General features: G+C 30.1%; 1 protein-coding gene and 1 long non-coding RNA gene across 2 annotated transcripts; both read left to right on the plus strand.

The window, feature by feature from the left end:
* The first annotated feature begins 1,126 nt into the window (after positions 1–1,126).
* Positions 1,127–1,601, plus strand: LOC110230961. The gene is made up of 3 exons (XR_002334055.1): positions 1,127–1,293; positions 1,374–1,458; positions 1,545–1,601. It is a non-coding gene; the product is annotated as an uncharacterized LOC110230961 (long non-coding RNA).
* Positions 1,602–3,552: 1,951 nt separating this feature from the next.
* On the plus strand, positions 3,553–5,033 carry LOC9322856. Its single transcript, XM_002886744.2, has 2 exons — positions 3,553–3,793; positions 4,738–5,033. The coding sequence occupies exons 1-2, from the start codon at positions 3,663–3,665 to the stop codon at positions 4,856–4,858; spliced, it is 252 nt and encodes an 83-aa protein (XP_002886790.1). The 5' UTR covers positions 3,553–3,662; the 3' UTR covers positions 4,859–5,033.
* Positions 5,034–13,679: the final 8,646 nt, after the last annotated feature.

Consider the following 13,679-nt stretch of genomic DNA (forward strand, 5'->3'; position numbering starts at 1 on the left):
ATAATCTATTATATAAAAAATCTATCATGAATAACAAAAACTAAAGAAACTTCCATATTTGACGGTTTATACAATCTAGGCAAATCTAAATCGTTGGGTGTATCTTGAAAAATGTAAACTGTATCCTTTTGTAATAATTAGCAATGATTTGCATCAGTCTTTTCAAATTTTTATATTTTATATATTCTATTAACGATTCAGTTTCCTTTTCTTTTTATTTTAATCCTTTGCGTCTCTTAACCAATATATCTATATCTATATATATGCGTTGAGAGATTTTAGATTTACAGAGATATCTTCCCAGTTGAAAGCAAAACAAAATCTTTTAGAAACTATGGAGAAAATGCACCTTCTCTCTGATTTGCGAAGACATTCCACAAAGTGGAGGGTTTGTGTTAAGATAATGAGTATCTGGCATCATAATCCTCCTTTCAATGGTGATCTAACTACAATGATTCTCGCAGATGAGAAGGTTTGTTTCTAATTCTATTGTTCTGTTTTACACCTTTTTAAAATCATGTTCTAGGGTTGAAAAACTACTTATCTAATTTGTTTCTTTCCTTTGTATAGGGGAATTTAATGGACGCAACAATTCCACAAGGTTACTACCTCTGGAACTTTCAGCGAGGACTCAAACAAGACGTTTGGTACTACATGACTGACTTTCAAGTCATCATACCTAAAAACCAAGTCAGATATTCAACTATGCCACTTCAGGTTAAGTTTTTGAGTGGAACTACCATGTGGCCTGTTAGATCTAAGTCTTGGAACAATTACTGGAACTTTGTTTGGCCTGATACTGTCATAAATGCTCATGAAGATGATAAAAACTCTGTCTTTGGTAATAATTTGTGAAATTAAATGTTTTATACCAAGATTTATTATATATGAAGACTTATATGACCATTTTCCTTTAATTTTTACTTAGATGCTATGGGAGTTATCTCTGCTGTTTCCACCATAGGAAGGTTTCCATATGTGTGTCGCAGAGGAGAAACAGACTATGAATCTCGCTATGTCTGCTTCAAAATTAAAAATAATGTGTAAGTTTAGTTTACCCTCTATAACAGAATTTCAATGGTTGTTCTTAAATTACTTTAAGAAATTGGATTGACTGTTCTTTTGTTTGGAAATTAAACTTTTAATCTAGGGGGGAGACAATAAAATGCGTAGCTGTGGGAAAGTGGTGTGAGTTCTTTGTGAACACTTGGTCTCAGAAAATAAGCGGAATAAACTACAACTATGATAAGATTGTTGCAGTCTTGCGTTTCTGGAGAATAACTTCTTACTGTGGTTGGTTCTTATTATAGTTTTATGAACTGACTTTACAATTTTATTAGTTACATTGACTGAATCTTTTTTTTTTCCTATAGGAAACAATGTTTTAATGAGTGAATATGGCTGTTCACGTCTATACATTGATCCAATCTTTTATGAACTTGACATTCCAAGTTATCTGTAAGTTAAAAATTCTCTTATAATTGGCTTATATTTTGGTTGAGATTCATAGCCTAGGTAAACATAAAGCATATGTTTTTTTGCAGGCGATCATTCGACGATGGATCAAGTGACGAAGAGGATGTGATGATGGAGATGGTTGATGAGAACTAACATGTGAAGGAAGGAGGGATTGGATTTGCAAGGTTACTTCAGTTTCTCTTAGTTTATGTTGTTTCTTTTTACATTTTTAGAGGAGATGAACTCTGTCTTTTTAAAAACTTCCTTGGAGGTATGGAAAACTCCTTTTGTAATCGACTTAAACCTACCCTATTTGTTTCTTTTGTATTTAATCTCTATTTTACTCTGTTTTCCATAAAAAGTTTAATTAGTATATTCCCTAAATTTAAGTAAGTTTTCTAAAAACTATATTGTACTCATAATTGTTAAGCTACGCAATATCAATATTTAAAAGTATAGATTGACAACTATATGTTTTATATAACAACTCTACAATTTCAGAAAGAGATTACATAATCTAACCTTTAAAATAGCTTCCAGATTCCGTTATGGCTACTAAAGGACATCAAATTTGTCTTCTCAGATTGAAATCAACTCGAATATTTTGCTTTCTCTGTAAACATTGTATTTGGTAAAATCAGAACCATATATATTAAGACATTGTTTTGTTATGTAAGAGCTGTAATAGAAAGCTTAACTTTGTAAATCGTCTTCCTCAGACAAAATCATCATCCAATCATTATCTAAAATCAATTTAGGAACAAATTAAATATTAGGAAACAAAATCTATTGCCTAAATCTATACAAAATCAAATTATAGCCTCTTTTCACTCCAACGCATAGAAGATTTTGATAATAGATAGAGTTACCCGAATAAACACAAAAATTATAGACATGCAATTACGGATCTAAACAACAAATATAATTGAAAATACTTACTCATGCAAGTTCGTATACCCACAGTAATAGCCCAAGATCTCTGTTGAAACACAGAATTACAAAGATTGTAAATGAATCAACAGATTATAAAAATAGATTGATTGAAGAAGAATCTCTAAAAACCTTACCTCTTTGGAGAAATTCCGAATCTGATATGGAAATTATATGTACAGAGACTCGATTGATGATCGAAACTTTTGACATTGATTGAGAAATCGGAAAAGCTTCTGATTTTTAGGGATTCATTCTTTGAAGACCATAAGACAAAGAATCGTGCTATAATCACTTCTGTCCAAAAGAAAAAAAAAACATTTGATTCTGTATTAAAAAACAAAAACGAAACCATGGATCTCTAAATGGGTCTATCAAAAATCCAGCCCAATCCTAATTAAAAGGGGAATCATTAACGGGCCTTTATCTGAATTATAATCATTTATATTTATGAAATATGCATCAAATTACAAACAATAATTTTATTTCACCAAACAAATCATTTTTTAGTTTAAGAAATAAAAATATACAATAAAACTCAGAATAATAATTTCGTTTCACAAATATTACAACCAATTTTGCAACTTTCTCAATAATTCAACAAAACCAAACCAAGATATCCAATCATTCACCAATCAAAATTACTAAATTCTTACTAATTATTCTTTCCAATATTTTTAACCAATCAAACAAAAAACCCCATACATACGTTTTCCAACACTAAATGTTAGACCCGTTTTCACTATACGTTATACAAAAAATATTCAACCCGCATCTTTCAAAATATAAAACCCCGCACGTATGTGCGGGTCCGGACCTAGTAATAAATATGGAAGGATGCACGAATTTTTTTTTGTTCAAACAACTAATTTCATTAAACTAGATTATGTATAGTATACTATTTTTCATTATGTGATTCTATTATTTTTACCATTCACAATATTTATCAAACATTTATATTTCATGTGTATGTTATATTTGATGCATGTGTTAAAAATATTCAAAAATCATTAAGCTACGGAACGTTTTTCTTGTAATAACACAATTTATTTAACAAAAAGTTTGAGCTCTTTTGTTTAAAAATAAACTAAACCCAATAAGCCCATTAAGGCCCATAAGTCAATCACAACAAAAACAGCTCATCATCGGCTAAAACGTAGATTACTGATTTACCGGTAAAAAAAAAAAAGCCAAAACGAAACTTCCGGTTAACCGGAATTCGATCCATTTGAGCTGCCACAGAAATTAGAATTTGATTTCAGTGTTCATCAACAATGGAGACGAAGGAAATGGAGAAGTTGTGCCAAAGGTGCAAAAAAAGCTACACAGATTCTTCAAACGACACTTCCTCTTGCCGTTTTCATCCTTCCTTCTTTGTTTGTCGTCGTCACGATGACCAGAAAAGGTTACGTCTCCTAAAAACCCTAATTCTGTTCACTAATGAAGAAATTCACATCCCAAACAGTTTGATTCCCTAATTTTTGATGGCAAAGCACATATTTTGGTAATGGGTTTTGAAAGCAATCCACTTTATTGTATCAAGGTTCTGGATCTATAGCCAATTTAGTTAGATACAGTAGATTCTGGTAATTATCTGTACCCGATAGTGGTGAAGTGATAGCTGATCATCAAACTTCAATGGCTATTTGTTCCATCATCAGGGTCAAAGGTCATGTTTTGTTGATTTGAAACTACCTCTTAGCCTTCTTTGCAGATTTAACAAGCTACTGTTTATATTTGCCTTGTCCATTTCAAACTCTTTACATCAAGTTTGTTTACCAAATCCTGGTTTGTTGTAATATTAATTCGAAGTTAAAATGAGATAGTTGAGCTTTAGGCATAATCATGAAGCTGTATAATGATTGTCATCACTCTTAAACTTCGAGACTAAGGATAAGAAATGATCTCGACAAGTTTTCAAGCTGTCTATTGGCCTACACTTTAGCCGACGGTTAATTGCATAAATAAAGAGTGGAGAAGAATACAGCTTAGAGATTTATCATCTGATTCTATGTTCCTTGTTTTATTATATTAAGAAACTTTGGACTAGGAAGGATTGTATGAGTCTGTTCCATTATGGCTCCTTCTTTATTTACTTACTTCCTCTGTTTGTGGTTCTCTCTGTTCCACACATTGTAGTACCAACATAGCAAGCACTAAGTATCCTTTGATGAGCTCTTATTGTTACGTGCAACGAATGAGTATATTTCTGGTGTTCATGGTTCTTGGTTCTTGAGATTTGTTATTTCATGTCTGTTTTATGTGTTCCAAACTGAATATATATTCATTCCAAATCATGGCTTCTACTTGTACTATCAACTAAAACTTGTTTTTCATCAATGAATGAAGGTACTATGAATTGAAACCAGAGGATCCACCGTATGCAGCCAAGTTCTACGATTGTTGCGGCGCAGAAGATCCTAATGCACCAGGTTGTGTCACCAACCCTCACATTTCATATGATGACTGATGTATGAGTGAGCTCTCATAAGCCTTTTTCCATAAAAACATCATGTAAATAATCTTACATTATCTTAGCCTTTCTATGAAATAAAAGACTTAGCTTGTGATCTTTCTTCTGGGTACTGTCTTGAACCACTTCTTGCATTGAACATAGCTACAGAGTGAACTGTTGTGTTACAGCTTCTGTGGGTTTTGTGAATAAGAGTGCCAGAATCATTTGACGTGAGAAAATTCCGCAAACGACTGATCTTCACAGACGATTATATGTCTATTTGTTAGGAATGATCTTGTTTCAATGGTTGCTTTAAAAGGAGTGAAAATATGAATTGGTCTGATGTTGAGTGAGAATAGATGCAATTGCCTCAATAGGTATATAAGTGAAATGAGAGAATTATAAGTAACCAGCAGTTGACTTGTGATTTACATTTAAGTGTTTAGGAATTTTTTAGTTTGGTCATGAAAATTCGGAAAACGGTCTATTTCCCCACGAGAACTATCGCATCACGATAGATAGAGCCCAAAGTATGACTCCGATCTATATATCTCCGAAACAAAAGTTATATATCTATTTCTCCCCGAAGCAAAAGTTCTGTATCTAAATCTCTCTGAATTAATAGTTTTAGATCTATTAATCCACATTCCTGGGTTTCATCGGTTTACTATTTACTTAACCGATTATTAAAAAACAAAACCAATTAAACCAGAAAAAACCAGATTTCTCTAATAATTATCTCTTTCATCTCTCTCAGACTCTCACGCCTTTTTCTCTAGCTCTCTCTCTCTCTTTTGCTTCATCTTTCATCTAAAATTGTGAGAATCATAAAACCCATTACGTATTCAGGCAACAAGTACAAATGTGGGTAAGAACTTGTCGTCAGTTTGATTGTTCCTCATTGGTTCCACATTTTTCTAAAGTTAGGTTTCTTTGGTAAATAATATATCTTGTTATTGCTACAATGCTACTCACAATCTTATGGTTACAATCAAAGATGGTGAACCGCAAGAGTCAAACACTACTTTCTTTTTTATGAACACCAACAATAAAAATCTAAATCAGACATATTGGGTATTTAGTTTAAGTAAATGTGAAGTTTACAAAAAACAAAATCAGAACTTAATCTAGAAGTCTTGGCTAAAGCGATGAGACATTAATCATGAGAAATAACCTTGCACTATCACTCTTTTTTTCTAACACCAAGACTTTTTTTTTTTTACACCAAGACTTCTCATAGCAGATAACATACAAACAACTTTGTTGAATCATTACAGATTTACAGAGTTTCAAATATTGAATATACATACTATGGATTTTCCATTTTTAGACTTTATGCTATTGAATCTTAACCCGTTCATGACGTAAAATAAATATAAATATAACCAATTGATGAATATTTCTGCGATGATGGAATCTAAATATAATGCCTCAAACTAGGATATGACCCGCGGTTCACCGCGGGTTAAATATTTTTATTATTTGTTATTTATAGGAAAATAATAATTGGTTGTATATAATTTTGATTGTTGTTTGTGGTAATATATATATATTTATGTATGATGGTTGGGATTTTGATTGCGTTATAAGTTTCCGATATTAACCATTATATCATGTTTTAATCGGGTCATATGTGTTACATAAAAATTATTTCCATTTATATTAATCGTCTAATTGATACTACATATCTAAAAATTATTTAATTTTTAAAAGTTCAATAATGTGTAAACATATAGCTGGTTTCTATAGTAAGATGGATATTTGGAATAGGTGAACTTGGCTTTTATATGTTAAATGTCAATTTGTTTACATTGGTAATATAATTCTCAGATTTTAATTATCTTGTATTATATGACTTATATAGATGTAAAGGATAACATTAATTTTAATCAATATAAATTGTATGATAGTTTGATTTTATTAAGGAGAAATTAAATTTTGATCTGTATGACGGTACACCGTGGGTTAATTATTTGATTTTTTTTAATCTTTTTTTTTATAAACTGATGAATTTATTGTGTATAGTATTTTTTGTCGTATATCGCGGGTCACATGTGTTGTAACTAAAAATTAAAAAAATTAAGTTGTATTTGTCTTGTTTAGTGTTACAGATTGTATAATCGTATTTTGATTTGTTAATTCTAGGATTTCACATGTGGTATACTGTCACATATTAATATCAATCCAAACCCGTCCCACCATATTATCTTCTCGTCCAAATTGATTAAAGTTTTTCTTAAAGAAAAAGACATGGAATAGACTAAAAAAAAAGATAAACGTTTACCTGAGAAAAAAAACGGAAAAACGAAGAAAAAAAAATCGCCGACTGCCGACTGGTACAACAGATCGAGGAAATTGTCGATTTCTCTCCGAGCTAATTCAAGATGGATTCAGTTGATCAATTTTGATTCTATTTTCCGATCATGTAATCGAATCTACAAGATGGCCGGTGAACATGCTCCGATTTGAAACATGTTTCTTCTAAATCCCTAGGTAAGATCTTCTCCTTTGTTTCTTATCTCTTGTAGATATAGATTTCTTCGATTTGAAATCAAAATTAATTGTATCTAGAGCTAGATTGATTTAGGCAATCAAGAAAGAACATGTTGCATCTCTTAATAATACACATACGGTAGTATACAAATATAAGAGTTCATTATCATCTTGGATACATAATTCATATGGTCAGACTTGAATATAAAACTAACAATTGTTTTGCATTATAGGTGATTACTGCCATGGATATACAATTAACTCACGTACCGGCACTAATGGCTTATCTCCCGAGAGCAGACAATTAATGTTAGTACTTTAACATTAACATTCTAGATAAAATCAGATTTTTTTCGATGATTGTTTGCAGCTGTAATATGATTTAACATTGTTGTCTGGATCTTATATGAGAGCATAATGAAAATAGAATTCTAAAAAGAGAAAATGAAAAAAACATGAAAGTATTATAGTGTCAACAATTGGAAAAATTATCATTTAGATGGTAATCCACAGTATCACTTCTAATCCTTGGAGTCGTTGTACCATCAACGATCTTGTTAACAATTTGAAAAAGTAAAAGTGATTATATATATATATAGATATATATATATATATTAGCCGTTTTAAAATAGTAGAGAATATCAAAAAGAAAGGGAAAATGAATCGGTATACTAATATATTCTTAGTGTAGATTATGATAATGATTGCTTATGGAGTGAATTATGTATTATTTAAGTTGAAAAATCCTAGATTCTGGTGTGATGTCTGCAAGATAATCAAAGAAAATGAAACAAAACAATAAAATTGCAAACTTCAACTCCAAAACATAACACCAAAATTAATTCACTCCTCAATCTTGACCTTAAGACCAAGCAGCTTCTTTGAGTCTACCATCTTCTCCGTAATGTTCACATCTTCCTTCTGCTCACCATCATTTTGTATTGTTTTCATGTATGCAGGATCCTCAATTGAAACACGCTATGCAAACTTGTACGGTAAAACATCTCTAGAGGTATGCAAAATAAATATCTTGCTAGATAGATAAGAATTCAGAGGGATCGTTTAGAATGAGAAAAATTGTGGTTGTGGTAATTGTTGGGTAGAGATTGTTATTTATAGAGGAGATTCTTAGTCTAAGGTTTTGGTAGCGTCGGTTTCAGGATATCTTGGAGAGCAAGCTGAAAAATCATAGATACGAATCAAAAATTAGAATGATCCACGCATGTTTAAGGGAAGATTGCAAAATCATTATATAACAAAAAAAATAATCTTGTTAATAGAATGTTCTAAATGTTTTGGTTTAGGCAATATTCGAATATTTGAATATCTTGAGAATATGCTTGTTGTTAGTTTACAAATCTAAACAAAATCAAAACGCAATTGTTAATGTGGTTTCCATTTTTGTAGGAAAATCTTGCCAAAAGATATACTAACAGCGTTTTTGCCCAAAAAAAAAAAAAAAAAAAAAAAAAAAAAATATACTAACAGCGATTGACGAAAATTAAGGAAATTCCGAACTCAAGATTTGCGGTCAACCACAGAGATTGTTTTTAGGAAAGTCTCAAATAATTTGGATCGCGAATATATGGAAGTTATAACTACTTATATTTACTAATAAATACGAAATCAATCAGTTTAATTCGGGTCAGATTTGTTTGGAAAGTATCATTTAATGTGGATCCGAAAGCTTTTTTTCGGGTCAAATTTGCGGGTCGAAATAAATGATTTCCGGGTCAAAATTATGACCCGATTAGGAACCCCAAAAAGTGTTGCAAAAATGTATAGCAGATACTTAAATTCATTGCGCATATTTAAGAATAAAACATTACGGTATAGCTACGGTATTGTATGACTTAGTACCGTTTACCGGTTACTAATACCGTGAAAGTCAATATAAAAATCGGCTAACGATTATATGGTTCAGGAAGATAATTTAAACAATTTATTATTTCAGGTTCATAAAAAATGCATGGTGCCAAAATGTTTATTTATATTGTGTGCACCACTTAACACTACTTGTAAATATGAAATTTTATGATTTATTTTATAAAAATAATTTACAAGTGAATAAGATGGAGTAACTGAAAATCAATCTATATTTTAGATTTATTGTTAAAATTCTCTACATTGTTATTGTAGTTTAACAGATTGACATGAGGTTGACAATTGCATTAAATGTGGTGTAGAGGAATAAAAGAAAATTCGGTAGACGTACAAATCATTCGTTTTGGGATTTTGATATTTTAAAGTTTAAAAAAGATTTAGAACTTAACTTTAAAAAATTACAGTTTGATATCAAACTATAGAACGAATTATTTAGGGTCCATCTCGCTAATTGTTGTAATTGTACCCTTCACCTCCAAAAATTCATATTAATCTTATGAAGTAAAAAATAATATACAATATAGCCTTTATAAGTATATTATAAACATTTTTACGGTCACATATATTAGATTTTTAAAATTTTAAAGGTAGAGTTTTACTCTTCATCGCGAGGGCTTCAATTATACAAACTTTGACAGTAGCGAAAAAAGGTTTGATTGTGTATTATTTTTAAGAGAAATTGTTAAAAATGCCCCTTTTGGTGTGCCCTTTTTCAAAAATGTCCTTTTTAGATGTACATTTTCAAAAATGTCCTTTTTTAAATATGAAAAATTTATAAAATTTTATTAGGTTTATAAGGTACTTATGGATGGTAACTATTACTTGAAGACTCGATGCAAGTATTTATAAGATTTTATAAGGTGTTTTTAAAGGTTTTACAAGATATTTTAAAGGTTTTTAAAGGTTTTTCAAAGGTTTTACAAGATATTTTAAAGTATTTATAAGATTTTAGATACTTATTTGTATATGTTTTAATAATGTTACATACATATTTGGGTAAATCTTATATTTTAGGAGCATTTTTTATAAGGTTTTAAAAAAGGAGCATTTTTGAAAAGTGGTATTAAAAAAGAGGCATTTTTGCAAAAGCCCCTATTTTTAATGACTAATTTGCATTTTGTTGAAGTGAAAGTAAAGTTGCAAAAATAGATAAGTTGAAAGGTTTTTTTGCATAAAATAGAAACAATGTTCCTTAATTTATAATATAAAACTAAATGTAAAATACACACAAATTATAACATTAAAAATTGATCACAATTATAAGTCTTCACGTTTTTTATTTCAAGGAACCTTTGAATTCCAACATATTAATGTTAGATATATAATATATAACATGACAAATATTTGTATTTTTTGACAATTTATATATTATTAGAAAGACTCAAAAAAGTCAAACCGTAGTAACATTGTTTACATTATGAAATAAGATACGGGAAAACATAGACGTTTTGTGATAACTTATCTGATTTGACAGTGGCACTACGAAAAACTAAAGTTAAAGAAAAAAAATGAAAACGTTTCCTTACTCTTCTATACTTAGATTAGATAGGTTGCAAAAGTTTGTCATTATGTTGGTGTAGACACCATCATCACCAATTTAAAGCAGTCTGTGATGAAAATAACGTCGATCAGGGCATCTCATCGCCCACATCACTGCTGCCCGTCGCAATGTAGTGGGGTAATACTGATATAAGATTGGAATCCACCAAACTTATTGTTAGACTATAGGAATATATAATATTTCTTATCCACCAAATTAGATAAGTTATCACAAAACGTCTATGTTCTATTAGTGAGGCAACCCTTATATAGTTTCAAGAGGAGTAGCCTCCAAGGCTATAGTTTACATATTTGACATTATCGACATAAATGAAATATTCTATATTCCTATAGTCTAACACTTATGATCAAATGACGATCAAGGCATACGGCTTGAACGGAGGGGATGAATGTAGAATTGGACTCTATTAGATGGTGATTATGTTGCCATTATGTTGACTTTCTAGGAGAATTCCCGCACAAGCAGAACAAAACAAAAAGACACATTTTTGTACGAAAACTCAAAGTTTATTATAAAAAAAAAAGGATTGGTGAGGTTTACAATAGTAGTAGTGAGCTTATATAGAGCCTATATAGACTTTTACAAAAGGAATTAACAAAAAGAATATATCAATCAAAGTTTTGATTGATATTGCATTTATTTTTTGATTTTGGATCAAATGAAGAAAACATGAAAGTTCCTTGTATCTAAATAGCTTGGACATGAAATTGTGAACTCTTGAACCTTCTCGAAGGTGTAGAGAGTCTCCATTTCGTACCCAACAAGTTTGGGTAAAAGCCAAAGGAGATTTAAGGCATTTGGTTCCAAATAAGGCAATTCATATCATTAATGAATTTGCTTGATTATGTCTGGTTTGGTGCATCCATGGATATGTGTAAGAGTCTCTTGATGAAATTGATGAATTTGAAATTGATGAATTTGAATTTGATTACATGCCCAAAAACAAATTCCTAGTTTTGACATTCGGCACTTCGACATTTATTTTGTAATAACACTATCCTAGTTTTGAAATAAGATTTTGCCCAAAAACAAATTCCTGAAAAAGATGTTGTTTTCTCTATGAACCGTCTATAAAACATCAAAATTTTGTGAACCTAATCACCTCCATCCCGGATGTAACCATCGAAATCTTGACAAATATTTGTATTGTGTAACAGAATTCAGACTAAATTTATTTTCATTTGAACTCAATAGAAAAACGTTGCCAGATTTTTTTTTGGCATGTAATATTTCACTCACCACTTTGATGAATACCCCACTACCTTATTCACTCATAACCGATTAACTAATACATGCCGAAATCCTATTACTTATAAATTTTCATGTGTCGACTTTTGGTGAAACACATTCAAGGCTATATATTAAGGCATATATATTCATCATGAAATTTGAAAGTTATTAGAAATAAATATAAATCGTCAAAGTCTTTTTCATAATGTTATTATTTAAAAAAATGTTGATTTTATTAAATTTAAGTTTTTAACTTTTATGATTTGAACAATTTGTTTGTGTTATGCACTTGTAGGATTTTGTTAATTGTCATAATTTTGAGTTATAATATTTTTTAGATTGATTATCCGATGCCAAAGAAAAAGAAGAAAAGGTTGTCTTGTTATAGAGAAATGGTTTTAGATATATGTGCTAAATATGACGACAAAACGAATGCATGTATTTCATATATATATATATATGATGTCATTATAATTTCTTCTATTTTAATGCCACAATTTTTACTCTTTAGATAACATTGCTCACACACAAATTTGCTATAGACATTCTATAATTCATGCACTTTCTCCAGCGGAGTTATATAGAGAATACATTTTTATTTTGCATTTTTGTTGAATATGCCGGAATAACTAATTATTATTAGAAAAAGTGTACAAAATATGTTGGTCAATCAAGTGTTGAACAAAAAGACATGGTGAGTTATACATGGAATTCCGGGGGTGAGTTTATAGGATTATAATGTTAAGAAAATTTTCTTACATAGCCAAATGTCATGAAAACATATCTCTAACTCCAAAATTTACAAAAAAAATCATAGATCTTAAATTTTTTTACAGTACCAACAAAAATAAATATAATAATTTTGATGTGGTTTATTTTTTTCCTACTTATCATGAGGTTTTAGGTGGCTTTTTCTATTTATTTTGAAAATTGGACATGTATATAATCAAAGGTTTTTACTATTTCGCAGTCCAAAACAGATTAGAATAAATATGGTTATTTTTTTTACAGTTTCTAGTGACCGACTTGTAGAAATTTAATATAACATATCAAAAAGGTTTAATGATTACCAATTTTTTTTTTTGATATTTTCGCAACTAAATACTTGTATAACGTAGATCATTGATGTCTCCTTGTAGACAATGGAGTGATGTGGTTAATCACAAAAGCATCACATCAACCTACAATCAGAAAGACCACACAATTCAAATTTCTTATGCGGCAGACTCTCTTTTTCTCCTTTTTTTACGTCATTCGTTTAGGTCTGTTTCTTCATAGATTTGCTTCATTGCTCGCGTTTAGCGTTTTGTGTAGTGTTTTGCTTGCTTTGGATCTGTTTTATTTGATTTGATTCGCGGAATATGTATCTCTTTGATTTGTACTATCATAGGCTACGATTCGTAGCTTTGATTCGCGGAATTTGTATCTTTTACTATGATTTTACTATGATTCTAGAGATAGTAAAATGCATGGTACCAAAATGTTTATAAAAAACTATTTATCTATATTGTGTGTACCACTTAACACTACATGTAAATATGAAATTTTATGATTTATTTTATAAAATAATCTACAAGTGAATAAAATGGAGTAACTGAATATCAATCATTATTTATTTAGGGAAATTGTTAAAAATACCCCTTTTTGGTGTGCCACTTTTCAAAAATG

This window comes from Arabidopsis lyrata (genome assembly GCF_000004255.2).
Source record: "Arabidopsis lyrata subsp. lyrata unplaced genomic scaffold ARALYscaffold_2, whole genome shotgun sequence".
Classification (NCBI taxonomy): Eukaryota; Viridiplantae; Streptophyta; class Magnoliopsida; order Brassicales; family Brassicaceae; genus Arabidopsis; species Arabidopsis lyrata.

Coding starts and splice junctions, on each gene's coding strand:
- LOC9322856 (XM_002886744.2), top strand. CDS start 3,663: ATGGAGACGAAGGAAATGGAGAAGTTGTGCCAAAGGTGCAAAAAAAGC. Junction 3,794..4,737: donor CGTCACGATGACCAGAAAAG/GTTACGTCTCCT, acceptor CAATGAATGAAG/GTACTATGAATTGAAACCAG.